This window comes from Nyctibius grandis, chromosome 19, assembly GCF_013368605.1.
Source record: "Nyctibius grandis isolate bNycGra1 chromosome 19, bNycGra1.pri, whole genome shotgun sequence".
Taxonomy (NCBI): Eukaryota; Metazoa; Chordata; class Aves; order Nyctibiiformes; family Nyctibiidae; genus Nyctibius; species Nyctibius grandis.
The window spans coordinates 1,503,432-1,523,500 of record NC_090676.1 but is presented as its reverse complement, the minus strand read 5'-3'; the positions used below and the strand labels follow the sequence as shown (position 1 = coordinate 1,523,500).

General features: G+C 43.7%; 1 protein-coding gene across 8 annotated transcripts in view; it reads left to right on the top strand.

Moving 5' to 3' along the window:
* Positions 1–1,300: 1,300 nt before the first annotated feature.
* ZBTB46 (zinc finger and BTB domain containing 46) overlaps positions 1,301–20,069 on the top strand; it is a 55,789-nt gene continuing 37,020 nt past the window's right edge. For 2 of the 8 annotated variants that reach the window (XM_068416224.1, XM_068416217.1), the window contains exons 1-5: positions 1,452–1,786; positions 1,903–2,112; positions 8,497–8,624; positions 10,425–10,564; positions 18,235–19,204. In XM_068416224.1, the coding sequence (XP_068272325.1) occupies positions 10,511–10,564; positions 18,235–19,204 (1,024 nt within the window). In that variant the 5' untranslated portion in view covers positions 1,452–1,786; positions 1,903–2,112; positions 8,497–8,624; positions 10,425–10,510. Of the gene's footprint in view, positions 1,413–1,451; positions 1,787–1,889; positions 2,113–8,496; positions 8,625–10,424; positions 10,565–18,234; positions 19,205–20,069 lie in introns of those variants that run through there. The other 6 variants (XM_068416221.1, XM_068416218.1, XM_068416219.1 and 3 more) reach the window with 6 other exon arrangements.

Here is a 20,069-nt window from a genome sequence, read left to right as displayed (position 1 = left end):
GCAATTACTGTGATTACGCACCTAAATCGGTTAACTCCACTAACAAACGGCCAACCCCAGTTACTCGTACGTGTATTTCCCCAATTTTGGGGCACAATCACAGTATGCAAATGTTGATAAACAGTTTGCAAACGTTTTATCTGCTGGCCCAGCTCCTGCTTTCACAATCCAGCAACGGCACAGATTTCAAGAACGATTCCCTCGCTCGCCACAGCTATCGTACCGTCGGCGTTGACTTCTCCACGCTCCAGACCTATCTTGTCCTGTTAAGCTCCGTCCTTTGAAATATAGGGCAGTTTCTGTCAGATCCTTCAGCACAACAGTCAAAAGGGCAAAATCCTGCCCTTTGTTGCAACAAGAGGTTTTTCATCCCTGGATCTGGCGGCCGATGAGTAACTGTGATTTCCATTTCGCGCTGGCAGGACCTCATTCTCCAGACCTCCAGCCATTAAGCCGGGCCAGCGCCCTGCTGCCCAGTGAAGTCAGGGGGCTCTGAAGTCTGCAGGGCTGCAGATTTGTTATTTTCTTTTTCAGGGGGTTGTGTGAAATACGGCTTATTTCTTAAAAGAGTGAAAAAGTGATTTTGGGGTTTTTTTTTACCCCACAAGGTGCCAAGGAGGCTGCAGCACGGCCCAGGCAGCGGCCCAGCCCCACCGGGAGCACAGGCTCCCGTGATGAGCAACCCCTTGTCCTTCATCCCGGCCGCTCCTCGCCCCGGCCCGGGCGCGGCTCCCGGGGAGGCCGCGGTGGGCCCGACGGGATGCGCCCCGCCGAGGGGCGACAGCCGGCCGCAGCGGCGCGCCCCCTCCTCGGGCCAGGCGCACCTGCCGCCGCGGCGAGGCGAGGCCAGGAGAGGCCCGAGGGACCCCGGACGGGCCCGGGGCGGCGGCCGCTCCGCAGCGGTACCGGGTGCCGCCGCCTCAGCCCTGTCACCGCGCCGTCCCGGCGTGCCCCGCGCGGGCGAGCCCGGGCGCGCGCCCCCGCCCTCCCTCACTTCCGGTGTCCGGCAGTGGCAGCGCCGCCGGCGGCGCCCCCGCTCCCCCGGCGCAAGGGGGGCGGGAGGGGGCGGGGAAAAGGGGCGGTGCTTACGGAGGCCCGTGCCCGCCGCCGCCCAATCAGCGGCCGCCGGTAGGGGAGAGGGGGCGGGGAAAGCGCCGGCACGCGCCGCGCGGCGCCGCCCCCCCGCCCGCCGCGGGCTCGCGCCCCGCGCGCCCGAGGGAGCGGCGGGAGCGCGCCCGGGCGCCCCCCCCCTCTTCCCCCCCCCGCCTCCCCCCTCTGCCGGCTTCTCCCCCCCTCCTCCGCCCTCCTCCCCCCTTCCCCTTCCCTCCCCACCCGGGAGGAGAGGCACGGAGTGACCGACGGAGCCAGCGCTCCGGCCGCTCCGCCACCCCGCTCTCCTCCATGGGGCCCAGGTAAGCGCGCCGCCCCCCCGCCCCCTGAGGCGAGCGGGGGTCGCCATGGCCGCCCGCCCCCTGAGGCGGCAGCGGCGGGGCCGCCCTCATCCCCGCGGCCGCCCTGAGGCGAGGCGAGGCGGGCAGGGCGGCGGGGAGCACCCCCCCCCTCCCCGCTCCGCGCTGCTCCCCCCCCTCCCCACCGCCTCATTAATTATCATCGCTATTATCACCCCCCGCACCCGTCCCCTCCCCACCCCGGGCACCCTCCTCCGCCTGGGGCAGAGCCCGCCGCGGGGGGAGCGGGGGCCGATCGCTGCCTGCCCGCGGAGGGGGGCACGGTGCCTTCTTTGGGACGCGATGTCTTATTTGGTGTGGGTGGATGGCTTAACTTGGTAAGTGGCAGGGTTTAACCCCCCTCCCCCGGCCCTCCCCTCCCCTCGCTCCTCCGCCCTCCCCCCCCCCCCTCCCCTCCAACCCCCCCGTAACCTCCAAAAGGGGAATTTTCCAGCTGGTAATTTCTGCTGCGTCAACACCCAGCTCAAGGGAGAGGAGAAGAGACAAGGGGGCATTTTAACAGCAGCTCCACTTGCGAATAGCCAGGCTCAATCCCGGCTCCAGCATTAAAACCCTTTCCGCCCCCTAAAAACCAGCATCCGTGCAAGTTGGACCAAGAGTTTGTCAGGAGTGTGGTTCAAAACTGCTTGGAAAAAGGGATGAGGTAATAATACTGGTGAAGCATGTTGTATTTCTCTCTTTCTGCCTGTCTCTCTTTCTCCCTCTCCTCTTTTTTTTTTTTTTTTTTTTTTTTTTTTAAAAGCCAGGCCTGTTTTGGGTTATTGTCTCCCCCTAAAGCCAGACATAGATCGCCTGGCCTTGCCTCCATTTTAATTGCAGGCTGAAATGGGGGAAGTGACCCTCTTTAATTAAAAAAAAAAAACAAAACCCAACAAACAAACAAAAAAAAACCTTGAAAAAATAATGCTGTTCCTTTGGGGGGGGATATAGGTGATTTTTCATAAGGCTGTAACAAGTGCAAAAGTGGCTGGAAATGTTTGCTGTCATGCTGGGAAACTAGATAGGTGTCCTCCCCCCTCCCCAGAAGAAAAGTGTCTGTAAAATTTGGCCGAGGGGAGAAGGAGAGGTGCTGTGAAAGGTGCGGGGAAGGCAGGGGCTGTGCTGCTGGATTGCCTTTGTGTCTCTGTAAATAGACATGTCAGTTCCCAAAGTAATACAAGTAGTGTCTGATAACTCAATCCCCGATGACAAACAGAGAATGGAGCAGATTTTCAGGGCTGTAATAGTGGGAGGATTTCTCTTTTCAAAACGGGGGGGGGGGGGAAGAGAAGAAATGTTGGTACCTCCTGAGGAGGTTCTTGGCCGGCGCGTTATTGTGAAGCTGAGCGTGCGGGTGAAATCCGGAGATATAAACCGCTATTTATTTATTTTTACACCTGACAGGGGAAAGATAAACAAAGGAGAGTTTAACAGCTCTTTAATGAATTCCTCATGCTTTTTATTTTGCAATCTCAATGATTCATTTGGCAAGCCTTACAGGGAGCGGATTATTATCAGCATTGTTTAAAGCCATGCTAATTAGGAGATGTGTTTTGCAAACGGTGGTATTGTAGACACCTGTACCAAAGTTCTTGCGTGCATTTTAGTTGCATCACCGGTATCATTTTTAGCATTTGGTCGCTGTCATATAGATCTAGGTCTCAGTTCTTGAACTCGATCAAGTATTTATTACAAGTGTGGGTTCTCTGTGTACATAGAGCAGCCCTGCTACTAATGCCTTAAATGTATTTTCTCAAAAAGGAGAGGGAGGATTTTTTCTTTTCTTTTTTTTTTTCCTGTGGGGATTAAAAGGAAAAGCGACGTTATCCAAGCAGAGTGAGAAAAATTTTGAGGAAGAAGCTTGTAGTGACTGGATAGCTCTTCCACTTTTATCAATGCCTTGCTTGAACGTTTTATGTTTTTTATAGCATCTTTTAACTGGAAATAAAATTTTACTTTCCCCTTGTAAATTCTGTCTAGCTTCTCTTGCTGTTTGTCAAGTTTTATATTTTGAAATCCTTAGTGATGGAAAAAAATGGGTGGAGTGTATTATTAGTCACAATATTTTCAACATGTGCTGAGGAATTATCGCTTTAAGGTGTTTTTGGGGAGCTGGCAAGAAATGGGTAGAGGAGCTTGCCCCGTGGGCTGGAGGGAGAGCTAGAAAAGAGTGTTTAGGGGAGCTCCCAAAAATACACTTCTGAAAAATATTACGTGGTTGGGTGTGCTGGTGGGGTAACTGGAACTGAAATAGAAAACTAGTTGTTGGTTTTTGATGCAGCCTGTCCAGGAGGGGGAAACTCACTCACAGCTAAACTGCTCTCGCGGTTGTTTTCATAGGCTGTGTGTTAGCTTTGGGGTAATTGAGTCAATTTTAGCGTGGTACCAAAAAAACGGGGTGTTCTCATAATCCCAACATTGGGTGTTTATTCCTGCACTTTAAATGCTGCTTCATTCTAGGGTGTGTAGGACTGAGCCTCTGAAAACACGACCTGTACATGGGGTTCTTGGAGACTGAAGAAAATGGGCCACTTTCTCCCCGTGGTCTTTGTTTTCTGGGACAGTTGTACAACAGTGGATATGTTCTTTGCAAGAGGATTTTTTTTTTTTTTTTATAACTGGAAGTGCTTAGAGGAAAACCAGTTTAGCAGCCCCCCCCCTCCCCAGCAGTTCTCTGTCGAAAGGAAAAATGCCTGGTGGTTGAGATCTGTTATTTGCTGTTACTACGCCTGCTTTTCCTCCGGTAACGTGTTGTTGTGAGGTTGAGCGTATTCTTTTTGTCTTTGCTATCCACTTTTGTGGATTTTTTTTTTAGATACGTGTTTTTGAAGTTTCTAAGCAAAGTTTCCTGTCCTCCCAGCAGCGCAGCAGCAGGCTAACACCCAATCCAAACTGCTGCTGCTTGCTTTCAGAGCAGAATTATTTCATAAACAGCTGAACCTTTCCCAGGACATTTTTCCCTTCATGTCCTTGCCGGTTTTACTGCCTGCTCCAGAGCACTCTGTAACCCTCTCTAGGCTTCCCCTAAATTGGTAAAAAGCGTTCACAGGGGTTTTCCTTGCTCCTGTGTGCTTAGTTTAATGGGCAGACAAAAGGGCAGAGAGAGGGCTTAGTTTAAGTCTTTGAAGAGCTACCTGCAGTTATAATGGTTATCCCACCAGCCCGTTATAATTCCCAGGAGCCTGCGGTCCGTCTCCATTCCTGGCTGCGAGCATTTCCCTAGAAAATCCTGACACTTTGCACAAAAGGATTAATACCGTGTTTATATTTTGCTTCTGGTTTACGACTGGCTTGAATATTTTTAAGCGCGTAGCTTACCTGTGTTTTATGTGTGTGATATTTGAAACTTAAAGTGTATTAATAGTGAAAGCGAGCGTGCTGTGGGGCTGTCTGTAGATAGCAGGGGTCACGTTAGGCGAGAGTACAAGGACCTACCACGGCTGGGAGATAGAGGGAGGGATTTGGTCTGCCTGAAGCACTGCGATCCTGCTCCCTACCTAAGGATGGCTGTGAGCATTTTTGTGATATTTTAGTCAAGTACGATGACAGTCAGGACTCCGGTATTAAAATTTGTTGCTTCAAAACTTCACTTTATTCCTTCTTGAGGGCATCTTGTTTCACTAGGCGATGTGTTTGTGTTGCAGCCTCCTTAAATACAACCTTCAGTAGTTGGTTTTCTCAATTCCCTCTAGATCTTTAGTCCTTTAGGCAGGATGAGAAATAAAAGCGTGTGTTGCTTGTTGTGGGACTTCTTTTGCTTGAGATGCTGGAGGAAAGAATCTCACCTTCCCTAAACAGTTCAGTAGTTTTCTGGTTCGTGCTGCCTCGGTGCAGTTGGATACACAAGGGTGTCCAGTTCGGAGGGATCGCTGCTTGGCCTTCAGTTCCCATCCTGTTGCTGTTGATTGAACGTGCTGGTGTTGTAACTGCTTTTTATCACTCTCCCCTTCTGTGAAACAGGGGTGCTGGGGTTTACTCGGCTCTTCCAAAACATTTTCTATTATCCTGATGAAAAATCATAGTTGTGCTAAAACCCGGCTATTTTTCATAAATGCAAACTCGTGTGAAGTGCTGACTGAATTTCCCACAAGATCTGGTGGAGTTCAGAGGCTCGTGGGTGGGGTTTTCTGTCCCTTACCAAGTCGGCTGTGGTGCAGTTATTTTCTGAGCGGTTGCTTTAACTTTCTTTCATACCCATATATTTAAGAAAGATCAGACTGCTGTTGCAGTGTTGGTTTTGAATAGCTTCCGAGTGCTTTACAGGCAGGATGAGATCCTTGACAGTAATTCTAATTAGATGGAAATGCGTTCCACTCTGCGGTGTTCTGTTGCGCGTAGGTAAGGATGTACGAGTGCCTCGAACAACGCAGCTGGCGAGAGGAGCAGGAGCTTTGCTGAAATGTAACAGGTAGATGCTGAGTTAGAGCTGAAACTCACCTTTTTTTGCCTTATTTTTGGGGGCTGTGGCTCGCTTTCCTTCCAGCCCGTACAGTGCTGAGCCCTTCAGTCCGAGTTCGCTTGGCTTGTGCATCCACTTGGGAAGAAGAAGTTCTGCAGATGTTGGAAGTTTCCTGGTGGTTGCTCTATAGTAAAACTGAGTCGGGGTCTCCTGTAACGGAGGGAGGTAACGAGGCATCAGAAATATTCTGCAAACACAGCTACTAGCTTGTGTAGGGATTAAAGTAAACTCAGTAACAGGAATGTCAGAGTGTGTGCCAGGATCTTAGCTGCTTAAGAACCCTACTTAGAAAAGTGAGTAGGGGTTTACATCTCAAGGAATATGTTTATACCTGTGTATACTTACATACCTGGTTATATTTCCAAATTATTTCCTCCTCATGTGTTGAACAAACTGCTTATTCCATCCGATCGAGTTTGCTTCCTGGTATTTCTCACCTTGTGATGAAGAACTCTGCAGAGGAGTTGATATTTCAGGCTGTTCACTCGCTGTCTTTGAGGAAAGGGTTAAACAAAATTTGCACCTTTTGCACTAATATACCATTGGAGGCAACACCTTTCTGACTAGTGCTCAGGTCGTGCTCTGAGACGGAGGAATCAATGGTCTGTATTAGCCATTAGGTGCTTAAAATACCCAAACTTGACACCAGCTAATTTAAGGACTGATAAACGAAGCAGTTGGGATGCAGAAGTCCTGCTGCTGTAGTATTGGAGAATGAGGTGGTGGCTAAATACAAAACTAGCTTATTGACTTCCTTCTTATCACCACTGCATCCTTCTTGGCTTCACTCCACTTTTTTTTTTTTTTATAATAGTTGATCAAATCTGGATTATGAGATTTATACTGAAAACTCAAAAGGGATATTTACCCAAGGCACTAAGTGCTTGTGCCATGAATTACACCAACTAAATTAGATTGTTCACAGAGCACCTCGTATGTTATCTTTGGTTTTGAACTGGTTGATATTTTACTCTTGGGTTATTCGTGACTCCTTACATGTCTTTTCGGTGCTCTTCCCCTCGGTTCCTCCCACCGCTATACTTCTCTTTAAAAATTACCTCGTGATTCTTCTTCCTTCTTTGCCTCCCTCCCTTTTCATGAGCTGAGTTTGGGAACTTTAGCAAAGATCCCCTAGTTAGAAAGCCAAAAACCAATGAAAAAGTTTTGGGGGAACCATTCTTCAGGGCAATTCCCACTGCGATATGCTTGCGGTTCTTTAATCCCCTTTTCTTTTAAAGGTGCTTTTTGTGCTGTTTTTTGGTTAATAGATGCACAAGGGCGAAGTCTTTTGCTTTGATTTCTTTTGTGACTCTTTTTTAAGTGGAAGCTTAAGATCTTGTAGGATTTACTGGCACTTGCACAGGTGTACTAGCCACAGTGTTTGGATTTTTACAGTTTTTTTTTTTAATCTTCACTGCTAGAGTAGCAGATATATCTGTAGCTAAATTCTTATATTTTTTTGGTATCACCAGACTTCTCAAGCCTGGTACCCTGTAAGGTCCTTGCTTTTTAAGTGGTGTAGCTCTTCCATGTTCTTGCTGTGTTCTGCAAGGTCTGTGGCATGGGTGGTGGTGGATCTGTTCTTGGTGCCACCAGATGAGAGGGAACGGAGATCAAAAATAGGGCAATGATATGAGCAACTGTTTCTGTACCGTGATGGAGAGAGGATGGAGAGACAGACACATGGACAGAGTTGGAAGTTATGGGGAAATGAGTAAGTGAAATGAAGAGGAAATACAAAGAAATATTACTGCAAGGAAGCCTTTTGAACTGGAACATGCACCTAGTGCCCTGCTGGGAAGGTGCATCCTGTTGTATTAGCAAATTGTTACCAGTTGGAATATTGTATTTCGGGCTGCATGGCTTTTACAGGCATGGAAAATAAAACTTCTACCTTCTGTTCAGTATTTGCCTCTTTTTCTGTATCTTTGTGGGTTTTCTTTTTTCAAAATTTTTAAATTTTGTAAGAGGAACAAACTGCTTTGCTTAGTACTTCTGTGCACGCTTTTATCTTGAGGGTGACACTGGCTTTTGAAGGCTGTGATTCAGTCGAGTTGGGTGGGAACAGAACTCAAATATCTTACTTTTGTACAATGTGGGCACATAATTTTTCTGTAACCTTAGGCAAATATTTTGGTTGGGAAGGGAATCTCTGTGACTGTGAGGTTAGATTAATACTAACCCCTTCTGAAGTGTGTGGATGGCAGGTGTCGTAGAAACATTAACTGAAACTTTATGATGTTAACTAGAACAATATTGTTAAAATTGTTTCAAATCCTCAAATAAAGTACTGTTTTTTTTTACAGTGACTTCTTCAAAGCACTACTGTCAAAGCATAGTCAGTTGTTAATAGTCTTAAAATTTGTATGTTAAACTCTTTCTTTAACACAAGAGCTAAATCATTTTTCCTATATGTTAGAATATATTTCCTATATATCAGAGTATTTCTTGTTTGAAATGGCAAACAGTGTTGTAAATGTGCAGTTATTTTAACTGTTCCTTGTAATTATGTGACACTGGAAGTTTTTATATTAAGTTAAAGTTTAGATTTTAATTTTTGCCTCCTATTCTTCCCATTCCCAAATACAGGACATCTGATGAACCTTTTGGAGCTTGTTACCAGAGACCATTCTCCTCTATTCATTAAATCATGCACTATCCAGCTGTGAAACATCGTGACGTTTATTTTTGCTAACAGGAAACATTTTCAAGTATTGGTAAGTTCTCAGCATTTAAAGATATTTTTGTAACGTGGTACAGGAAAGAGAAAGAGTAGCTGGAGATAACATTGTCATGAGGGCTTATGGTTCTTTATAAAATTTGACTTAACATTGATAACAAAGCTCGTTTAGAAATCTTACCTGACTGCAAAAGCTGAAGAAAAACCTCTGGCTATTCTTCTGCTCCTACCTTGTGGTAGGGCTGCCTCCCTTGATCATGGTCGCTTGGTTCTCTTCTGTTCGCTTAGAAGAGGAAAACAGGTGCAGAGCTCAAAGCAAGAAGAAAAAATGCAGAGCAGTGCAGAACAGTGCAGGTCTGAGCTTTGCCATTCTTAGCAGACTGTTCTGGCTCATTTTGTGACTCTGGGACAGATGTGTAAATGAGAGCCCTGACAGTGACGGTCCTAAGACTAAGTGAAAATACATATTACTTTTACACTTTGCTAACAAAGTGATTTCCCATCTGTCTGTGTTGGTCTGGCTCCCTCACTCCCTCACTTTATTTTTTTTAACTGTCTAAATAACGGGACTAAAAAGAGCTAGCCAAAACAATTGCTATGGAGAAGCAATCAGAATTAGAGAAAGGCAAGACTTGGCACTCTGAAATAGAAACTGAGAGCAAAGTCAATGGTATTTGCTTCAGTTGGGTCATATTTGTTTTCAAGATTTTCACGGTTCTGCTTGTTGCCATAAGAATGCTTGGATTTTCCTTATTACTTCATTTGTTTATTAGATCTGTTATTTCACCGTTTGTAATGACATTAGTTTGTATTGGAAAAGCTTTCTTAATTTGTATCTTCTGATGTTTTCTTTCACAATCTGTTACTACAGAAGGTCAGTCTTGAAATCAGCAGTATTGATTTACAGCTTATTTTCATTAAGAGAATTTATCTGTATATTGAAGATCTGGATATTTGAGATCAGAAATATAAGGCAAATACTTTGCTGTAATGTCTGACAGTATATAAACAGTATAAAGTTTTGAATAAAGTCTAGTCAGAAGTTTTAGTTGAAGTTAAATGTTGCAAGTGAGTATGTTATTCTGAAGAAAATCGAGTCTGTTTTATGTAAGAAAAAACATGTACAAGATGATATAGTGGATGCATCCTCACAGACAAAAAACCTTTGTGTAGATGAACTACTCCCTTTCTTTATACCTTGTAATGATAAATGTTAATATTTTATCTGAGAAGTCTGTCTGTGAAGGTGCCTTACTGTACCTGTATTTTACACAGAATTTTTGAAATCTGGGATTGTTTAGTCTCCTAAGCTCAAATGGCATCAGCCAGTAGAAACTGGCCATTAAACATTTCAAGAGGAAATTCTCTTGAATATTCCATTGCAAACTTGATTTTTTTTTTTTCCCCCCAGGAGCTGTATTGGTAGCTTTTTCACTTCAGTGTTTTATAGGTCAGATAAGGTGAATTAGTGCCCTTCAGGCCACAAATGTCTCTTTAAAAAGTCATTAAAGTGAGAATGTTTTGAAAAGCTACCGAACAGGAAACACTGTTGTTTCAAGGATCTGTTTGAAGTTTTAGTGTCTAAAATTAGACTTTTTTTTCCCATGCTTTAAGAAGTAACTCGTGCTTATATTATTGCAGAAAGGTAACCAGGCTTTAATTACCTGCAGTGTATGGAGACACTTTGAGTTAACATTTTTTGGGGTTCAGTAGGTCATAAATAGGGGTGTTATAACAGTGAGTTTGGAGGGACAGGACTTCAAGATGTATCACTGTTGTTCAGTAACCTTGTAGTTTAATGCTAATAACTTCTTCTGTTTTTTTTTTTTTGTCATAGTTCTGTCTTTCTCCTACAAGAGTTCACACCAGTGCTATCGGAAGGTCGCGGAACAGTGCACTCCCTGTGCTGCCCTAGGGCTGTTGATGTCCTCAGCTGTTGTAGGAGAAACGCTAGACCTGGAACCCAGTTTGTTACTGGTAAGGAGTAATTGTCTTGGATTGTATTTATTTTTTTTTTTATATTAAAGTTTGTATGTGTTCTCTAACAAAGTCACTAAAAATCTCTTCACTATAGCAAAATGTGCATCTTTCGTCTTTTTTTTTGTTGTTTTTTTTTTTCCCTCCTATTTTTAACTTTATTGTTTATAAATTTCTAATTCTACTTTCTAATTGCCCTCCTTCCAAGATGTGGAGGCTATCAGTTTTCCCTTAGCTTTCATTTTCAGACCTAGTTTTCTCTTGAAATCCTTCATAAGCTGTTGGAGCTAATGAAGGTTAATAAATGGATTTTTCTAAGATACTTTCAGAAATCCTGTCTTTTGCTTGCACTTTTGTAGGGTCCAGCTTCTGCACGATATGGCTGGCCCCGTGACTTCGGGTAGATGGTTTGACAGGTCAAAGGCCGAAGCCAGGTCTCTGGTTTAAAGTTTTGGAGTAGAGAGTGAAATGTTTAATGATAGCTCCTTGTTACTTTATATTCTGCTTATTGGAGTTACGTTTCGCTTGTGGTTCATGTTTGGATTGCAGAAACAAAGCTTTGATGATATGAATGACTAGAAGCACGTAGTGTTTTGCATGTCATTCTTTTTGCTGAAATTTGACTTCTTTTATTTCCTAATTGCATTCAGGTCTATGTATTTTCATGGTAGAAGCGACTGTAAACTGATGATGTCTTAAATGTGTTGTATTTCCTGACTAAATCAAACTTGGACCGATGGGGAGGTGAAATCTCTTTGCCCACCCTGAGAACTAGCAGTTCGAGCGAGTGGTTTCTTTGCCAGTGTGTTACAGCTGCTGAGGGTGTAGTGCTTGTCCTGCTGCTCCTGTTTGAGCTTTACTCATGGGCTTTCTGGATTGTAACTGCTACAGAGATGCTAAACGGAGATGCTGTTTTAATGCTGTGGATGGTGGGGTAGAATTGGCTTGAAGTTAGAGGAATTTTAGTCAGTCTTCATCAGGCAGGTGTTAATTGAATACTTGTAGGGGCTTGGGGTTTTTTTGCCCTACAGTCATAGAGAATTGAGTGACCCTCTTAAATTTCATAATAAAAATATAACTAGTATTTGTCTTTAAGTGCACTGAAAATCATTTACCTCTCAAATTCTTGCCTTTTCTATAATTCTATAGTATTTCCCAAACTGAATGACTAAACTTTTGTTTTCTTCCTGTGCCTCCTAACCGATAAGGATGAACATGCAGTGTTGGGCTGTAATTAAACATTCTCATCCCCAGTTGTAAGGGAAAAGTGGTACGCTGCTGTTTTCATGAAACCGTGCGTAGCGAGTAACCTCTTTGGCCCAAGGGTCTGGTTTGGTCTGTTGACAAACATCTGCCTCTTTCTCTTTGAATTCAGGGTTGTGGTTGGAATGACCAACTTAAACAACGAATGATCGGTTTTGTGAATCAGAATAGGATAGGAGAGTTTCTTTTGGTAGCTGTTCATTTGCATGAGCTGTTACTTGCATCTACTGTGAACAAAGCTGAACGTACAAATATAATTTTGGGGTATCTTATATCAAGAAATTGAAACTCTTCTAGAATTGTGTGCTCTTCTTCCTCAAACACACTTATGTGCAAACACTGCTTCTGGAGATTTGTGCTTGTAAAGCTCAGGAGTGATGTCTTTGCAGGGAGTTAACATTCATTAATATCCCAAGTCTTCTTGCTCTCTCATTTAGGAGAACAACTATAGGTACCGTCCTTTTCAGCTGCTAAGGTTACGTTGGGTTTTTTTTGTTCTCCCCTTATTTCTGCACAGGGCATGTGGACAGGAGGAATCCTGTGTGTGTCTGTTGTCTTTAACTGGATAAAAGTGAAACTCGTATACACGCTGTGTCTCGGTGTGCAAGGAGGCGTTTCAAGCCCAATCTCACCTTACAGAGCTCCTCTGCAGAGGAATTTTAAAAATGTTGGAATGTCTTGGGAGTGGAGACATGGATGGGACACGGGGGAAGCAGAGAAGTGGGGTGTGTTAGTTGGGGTTTTGTATAATAAACCATTGGAGTGAATTTGAGTTCTTCCTTAATCTGTTTTTACTTTTCTCTGAAGGGAGAGGGGGGAGGAAACAACACATTTTTGGTTAAATTCCAGTTGGCCCGTTTTCTCGAGGGAGCGTGGAGTGGCTGGTGGAGGAGTGCACTGGTGAATATTTTGGTACTCATAACTTGTGTCCTTAGTATTAAGTGTAGAAACATGTTTAGAAAATTGTAACAGACTAAATGTCATGTAGCTGAAATTTTTTGTTTGCTTATATTCTGTGACAGCAAAAATAAACAAACAAAAAGCCTTACCAACAACGAAAACCCAAAACCCCCCTCTAGTCCTCTTTTTTTTTTTTTCCCCTGTTTTCCTTCTGAGTCAAGGGAGTTTATTTTTGTCCCCACAATTTCCCGGGGGACTGTGCTGTAGAGGCTTTCATGTATGTATGCCATTGCTTGACTGTGGCTTTTTCTCAAAATTCAAATCATGTGCTGAGTTCTCGATGCAACGGATTTGTACCCCTTAATTTTACTGGTGTAAAGATTTTGATCAGGAGACTTACAATGGGTGCGAGGTTGGCTTTGTAAGTACTACTGGTTACTCTTTTTAAAACCTTTCCAACAGTAGGTGAAGATTGTGTTTATTTAGACTCTTATTATGTCATCAGGTGATATTTTCGTGTTCAAATAACTGTACTGATAGTGCAAAATAGTTTTCACAGCTGGTATATTTGTAGAACTAGGTTCATTTTAGCTAGGGTTAGAGAGTATATAAATTGTTAAAGCTTACTTTAAAACCAGATTTTTGACAACATGAAGAACAAAAAGCTGGCCTGTATCTTGACAGAAGTTTGCATGAAAGTGATTATTAAATCTGTTCATGTTTTGTTCTTTTTGCTGTTACATCCAAGTGTTGTTTCTTTAGGGACAATTTTTTTTTTTTGTTATTTTTGGAAAAGTAACAGACTTGAGTTACTGTACTGTCTGCAAATTGACTTATGAAGAAAGCCTGATCTACAATTTATTTTGTTGAAAATCTACAGATGAGCTTTTACGGTTCATTGGCTTCTTGGAAAGCTGTACTGTGGCCATGTGCTGTCGTCGCAGGCCCAGGCTAAAGGATTTTAGTAGGTGCTCAACTCTGAAATCCTTCAGTGTCCTAAAAAGACCCAAGATAAAACAAAAAAAATATATCATTGATCTTCGAGGTCTGTTTCTAAAAAATCTCCACAGTTTATTCCATCTTTACCACGCTTCCACTAGAAGTTCCACTGGTTTTCTGAAGAAATCTTTCCACGACATCCTTTAAGTGGAGATAAATATCGTTACCAGGAAAAGGGGAAAAAAACCCCTAACAACAAGCCACAGAACGGCATGTAAAATTGGAACACAAGAGCACAGGGTTTTGAAGCTTCCCGAATTTTTAACTACTAGCAAATTGCCTTAAATTTAACTTGGATTAATTCCCTAGTGATCCTTGACATTAAACGGATGTTCTGGTTTGACATGGGTAGACAGAAAACTAATTAATTCCTCTGAATTTGAGGCATATTTAATTTTCTCCCCTAAAGACCTCTCATTTAAAAGGTACAATGCTGTGACAAACGTTGAATGTGGAGCGATGTGTGTAAGGTAGCAGACCTTTAGACAGAGGGAGATCAAGACATCTGCAATCATAATTGCTGGTTTGGAAGATGTTAAGTTTTATTGATTAGACTGAACACAGGAGTACCCACATCGTTGCTTGCATACTTGAAAGTATTGTAATGTGCTGACCTGTCAGTGGAAAGGATGCTGCTCTTTGGGCATCTTCCACATTCATCTCTCTGTCTCTTTATACTTAAAGTGCTTTGGAACAAGGACAAGTTGTCTTCCCTTGGTGTAGAGGAATGATATTATGATTATTTTTCCTTGTTTTCTTATATTCGTCATATTTTAGAATGTCAGGTATTTTTGCTTTCTTGTCCCAAAGGTACCTGCCCACCCTCTGCTCTTGTCCCCGATGTCCTTGGCAATGTGGGCAAGTACCACACAAGGACTGTACGATCCGTAATGACACGCTTTTGTTCATCCACGGCTTGCCTGGAGGGTGTCTTCTGTCAAGAGCTTGGTGGGTGGGAGGGAAGCCAGTAAGGAATCTTGCATAGATATTTTTGTGTGTGTGTGTTTAGTAAAAATCCCTTGATAGGAAATAAAGTCAGAGAAAAGCTGGTTCCTGAAGAGGCTAGCTTCATCCGTAAGAAGTACCAGGTTAGTGCCTGAACCTCAAACTGGTCCAGTCTAAACCAAAGGTATCAAGAGTCAAATATTTTAATCTGGGTTTCTGCCGTAGGCAGCTTAAACAAAGAACAAAGTGTATCTAAAATAGACTGTGAGGCGGAACCCAACGCACTGAACTAAGCTGAATAAACGTATGAAATAGTAAACAAATAAAATCTCAAGGAATTGGTGTGATTTCCAGGTGAAAAACATTCAAGAAGAAAAGCTGTTGTTGCACAAACGCAAGTGAAGACATTGACAAGTACTCCTGATGCTAATCTGTGTTAAACCGAGGAAGAGAAAATTATCCTTGCAGGAAACTTTTTTCCACCCTCTCCCCCCAATTCCAGAGAGATTCTGCCTTAGAATATGGATTTTTATACCTGTGAAGGAACAGCAAAAGGAAATGCCATATCTGAAACCTTCTGATCGCTTCGTAATCGTGTGCCGTGAGGTTTTCTTGCGTGCTTCCTCTGAATCATGGGGATGTGGCAGCTGCTGAAGACAGGATTGGTGATGGACAACTCACTTGATCCTATGTGGCAATTCATATTTCCTGAGGGGACTAAGCTGACTCTTCAGCTCCTAAAAGTAGACGCAGTCGTGGTTTCTGGAATAAAGACAAAACTGAACTGTCATTCTGCCTTAAGAGGCGGTTCTCTCAAACACGAAGGCGCTGGGAAGCGGTGGCAGCCACCCTCAGAGCTGGGTTAGACCTGCTGTGCCGGCTGCTTCTAGCACAACCTTCTCGGGCAAAACACCTGAAAAATCAGTTGTTCTTTTTTTTTTTTTTTTTCCCTCCTCACTTCCCAACTCTGATTCTTGGTTTGATTTTTATTTCTTTATTTCGTTTCTTTATTTGAGATGGAGATGGCTTCTGTGTGAGAACTAGATTTGAGGTCTTCAGGCAGATTTCTGTGGTAAATGGGTAGCATCATTCAGAGAGTGTAAAGCTACACTATCATTGACCTCTTCCAGTTCAAATAAAAAAAAAATAAGCTGCTTCGTGCATTCTGTGCTTAATTCTGTGGAAAAGCTGTATGAATCTGAAATACATAACCAACAGTTCAGCCTGTTTGTGTTGCAGGAAGATGGTTCTTCCTCTCTTGAGCAAAGCAAATGCTTCTCAATGATCAGGGAGGAGCTGGTCTTGAAAATTAGCATTTCTGACAGTGCCGAAGAGACAGCTCCATTCTTGCAGAACTGGAGAGGCTCGTGCAGGCAATCTTGCATGACTTGAACTTTTGAATCATCAGGTGGCTCTCTAGAAGAGAGAGAACCGTTCTCCTGCGTCACGTATGTTCTGTGGGCTGAGGGGTTGCTTTCTAACCAATGGTGTTGGCTGAACTGTAGCTATTTTGCTCCTGTAGATGATAATAATAGCCCAGCCCAGGGGAAGGGGGCAGAGGGCTTAGGGATCTGTGTTCCACAGTACGGGAAACCCACTTGTGTGTGTCGGGAAACCTTCTTAATCATGGCTGTCCTAGGGCTGCCCACTGCTGGGAGCCAAGTTGAACAGATGGGACTGAAATTGTGTTTGAACTCGATGTATGTTAGAAAGCTGCTTCAAGCTCGCGTCAGCCTCCTTACTGACAGCGCTTGTGTTTAACCACGTACGCTTCAGGACCGTCAGACCTCAGAAGTTCAGTGATTTGGGGTTTATGAGCAACCACCAGTAGCCTAAATCCAGGCTTCTGATGTGTGCGCCTGCCCATAATTGCATTCGGAATTTGGTCTTGTCAGCAGACACCAATTTTACAGTTGTATGTTGACATGTGGACCCACACGTCAATTTTACAGTTGGAACTTATATTGGAACAAATTTAAGTTTTTGAGAGAAAGGAGTAGATATCTTTCACGTTGTGTGGCAGCTCGTCGCTCTGAATTAGTTGCACCATTAAACCACTGTTACACGGTATATAAATCTTGATAGTAACTTCCAAATGAGTGGTGTAAGCTAGATAAAATGACAGAAATTAATACCAAGGCATTTGTAAAGCTGTGGCAACAAAGGCGAGTGTGGAGTTGCAGAGGCAGTCGAGGTATGGTGTCGCGGAGGGTACTTCATCGGTCTGTTCTGGTGCTGCCCGCGTCCATCCTTGACACCCTGAGCGTTGTGAACTTGAAGTCATCTCACTTGAGAGAAGGAATGTGTTGATACGCCTCATACCAGTGCGGTGTCACCTTGGGAGACGAAGGGCAGGGAGTTTCTGGTGCAGCTGAGTGGACAACGGACAAAACTGCTGTGGTAGGAGTGACTGAAGGAACGCTGCGAGAACTGTGTGTGTGCACCCATCCATGTTGATGTATTCCTTCTCCCATATTTGTACTTTGCAGGTGGGATAAAATTCAATCTGAAAATATTAATGCCATTGATTACTGTCGACATATCCACATTTAAGACCCATTTTTCTCTTTTGAGGTGTAAGGGAAGGATAATTTTGGGCATAACTTACAAGAGATGGGTCTGTGCCTTGCTGCTGTCACTAACTAGCCTTTTTTTTGGATAATACTGTCAAATTTTACGAAAGGTGATCAAAAATCCTGTGAATTCTTCTCAGCTTGATGGATGCTTTGTTATTTTGGTCAAGCATCCTTTCTAAACATGCATGTTTAGGTGATTATTAGGATTTCTCTAGAATCTTGTGGTGGTTGTGGGGCAAACTTTGAGATATAAAGCCAAGGAAATAACATGCTTTATTGCACAGTTAAAAATCTTGTACTTATAAGTAGTTAAGCTTCAAATAACATTAATTTCGTAGTTCTGATCTATTGCCAGTTTAGTTTGGGTGGGGACTTACAATTTTGTGATGTGTGGTCTTGGATTTGCCTATTGCTCTTCTGACTTGAAACCAGTATTTATAGCCCCTCAACGGCAATATAGCGAGGGAAATAGCTGGTTTCAGTTGGCTTTTGCTGTCGGAGGATTTCAGCTACTCAGTGTGCTACACATAATGCTTGTTCCCTTGAGGAAATTGTGTTACAGAGCGCTCTTCAGGAGTTTGTCTCCATCAGCACGGTTTCAAGTGTAGAACCTCTTTCAAAACCAAACTTTACTGAACGCAAACAGTAAAAACTGACAGCTGTTTTACCACGTAACTTAAGACAGGTTTGCTTACAAGTCTGTAGTAATTTAAAGAAATGTTTCTCTGGGATGTTATGGGCCACTGGAGGATTGAGCTTCAAATCTAGTCCCTTTTAACGTAAATTATTTGAAGTCTGGTAAAAATAAGCTGCATCGTGTAATGAACGTGCAGTCTGTCTGGGCGGTAGTTGTATTTTGTGGTATTCTTTCCACATGAACCTGTTACTTAATTTGGTCCAACTTGGGGTTTGTCTCTCAGTCATTGAAAAACACATCTGTAAGCTTGTGTTGGATTTCGTAATACTGTCATTTCCTTCCCCATACAGGACTTGTGGAAGAGGAAACACAAAGATCTCCAGATGAATAACCGAAAGGAAGATATGGAGATCGCTTCCCACTACCGTCATCTGCTGCGGGAGCTGAACGAGCAGAGGCAACACGGCATCCTCTGCGACGTTTGCATTATAGTGGAGGGGAAGATATTTAAAGCTCACAAAAACGTTCTGCTTGGGAGTAGTCGCTACTTCAAAACGCTCTACTGCCAGGTACAGAAAACCTCCGACCAGGCCACGGTCACCCATTTAGACATTGTCACTGCACAAGGCTTCAAAGCAATCATTGACTTCATGTATTCTGCACACCTAGCGCTGACCAGCAGGAACGTCATCGAGGTGATGTCGGCCGCTAGCTATCTGCAAATGACAGATATCGTACAGGCCTGTCACAATTTCATAAAAGCAGCTCTCGACATCAGCATAAAGTCTGATGCCTCGGATGACCTCGTTGATTATGAACTTGGAGCCCCTTCCAGCAGTAGTACGGATGCTTTGATTTCAGCAGTGGTGGCTGGCAGGAGTATATCTCCCTGGTTAGCTCGGCGAACAAGTCCAGCAAACTCTTCTGGAGACTCAGCTATTGCCAGCTGCCATGAGGGAGGGAGCAGTTATGGCAAAGAGGATCAAGAACCAAAAACAGACAGCCACGAAGACATTTCATCCCAGTCTCTTTGGTCTAGTGACATGGGCTATGGGTCTTTACGTATCAAAGAGGAGCAGGTTTCACCGTCGCATTATGGAGGGAGTGAACTACATTCTGCCAAGGATAGTGCAATACAGAACGCGTTCTCAGAACAAGGAGTAGGGGATGGCTGGCAACCCACTGGGCGCAGGAAGAACCGCAAAAACAAAGAAACTGTGCGGCATATTACGCAGCAAGTGGAGGATGACAGCAGGGCAAGTTCTCCAATGCCATCTTTTTTACCTGCCTCAGGATGGCCGTACAGCAGTCGAGACCCCAGTAAGTCATTCTTCCGATTTTCGTGGCTGAAATTAAAAACGTTGAGTTAATTTGATCTGTTTACGGTATGATCTTATCAGTCTGAAATTATTAGCCTGCCAGAAACTGAAAAATGTAGAAATTCAAAAGAACCAAGCACTGGTGCTTAGTGTCACAGCAACGCAGGCTGGTTCTCCTGTGCAAGAAGTTGGCAGTTTTGTTTTGGCCTTGAACATAAATCACCCCTAAAACACCGTTATAATTGTTGGAATTAAGGAGAGAAAAGGTAGGAATTTATTGTACCAGCTGTGCAAACTGGTGTCAAGGTTGAAGAATTTTCTTTGCACCATATATTGATGATGTAATTACACCACACACAGGTGTAATTTAGTCTCAAAGATACTATCTCCAGTACTTCTTGATATTCAGGTGTCATGTTCTCGTGTGTAAGAATATCACCAGAGCTTGTTGCTGGTAATGGCAATGTAAGTGTTTGGTAACTCTTAAGAATAGTGCAGTTTTTTGAGGTACTACTAAGGCTTCAAATGTATTTTGATGTGCGACTACTTGTAGTCTGAGATGAGTGGCTGCTGTTGAAGTGTATAGCTGGGGAGAAAAATGTTTTCTTGACTTTTGAATCTTCAGTAGTTATTTTATGTCTCAAGATAACTGTCCTATTTGATTCATTAATCACTGGCAATTAATAGGTCCAGAATGCTACTGATACAGGAGTTTGGGTGTTTTTTTCCCCAAGGACTTAAAGAGAGTGTGGTATTAAACTCCTCCAAGCTGACTTGAAGAACTTAGTCTGTGCTGTGAGCTAGCCTATGTTTCATTGCATACCAGAGTCCAAGTCAGCCAGGAGAAGGGCGTGTGAGATTATATA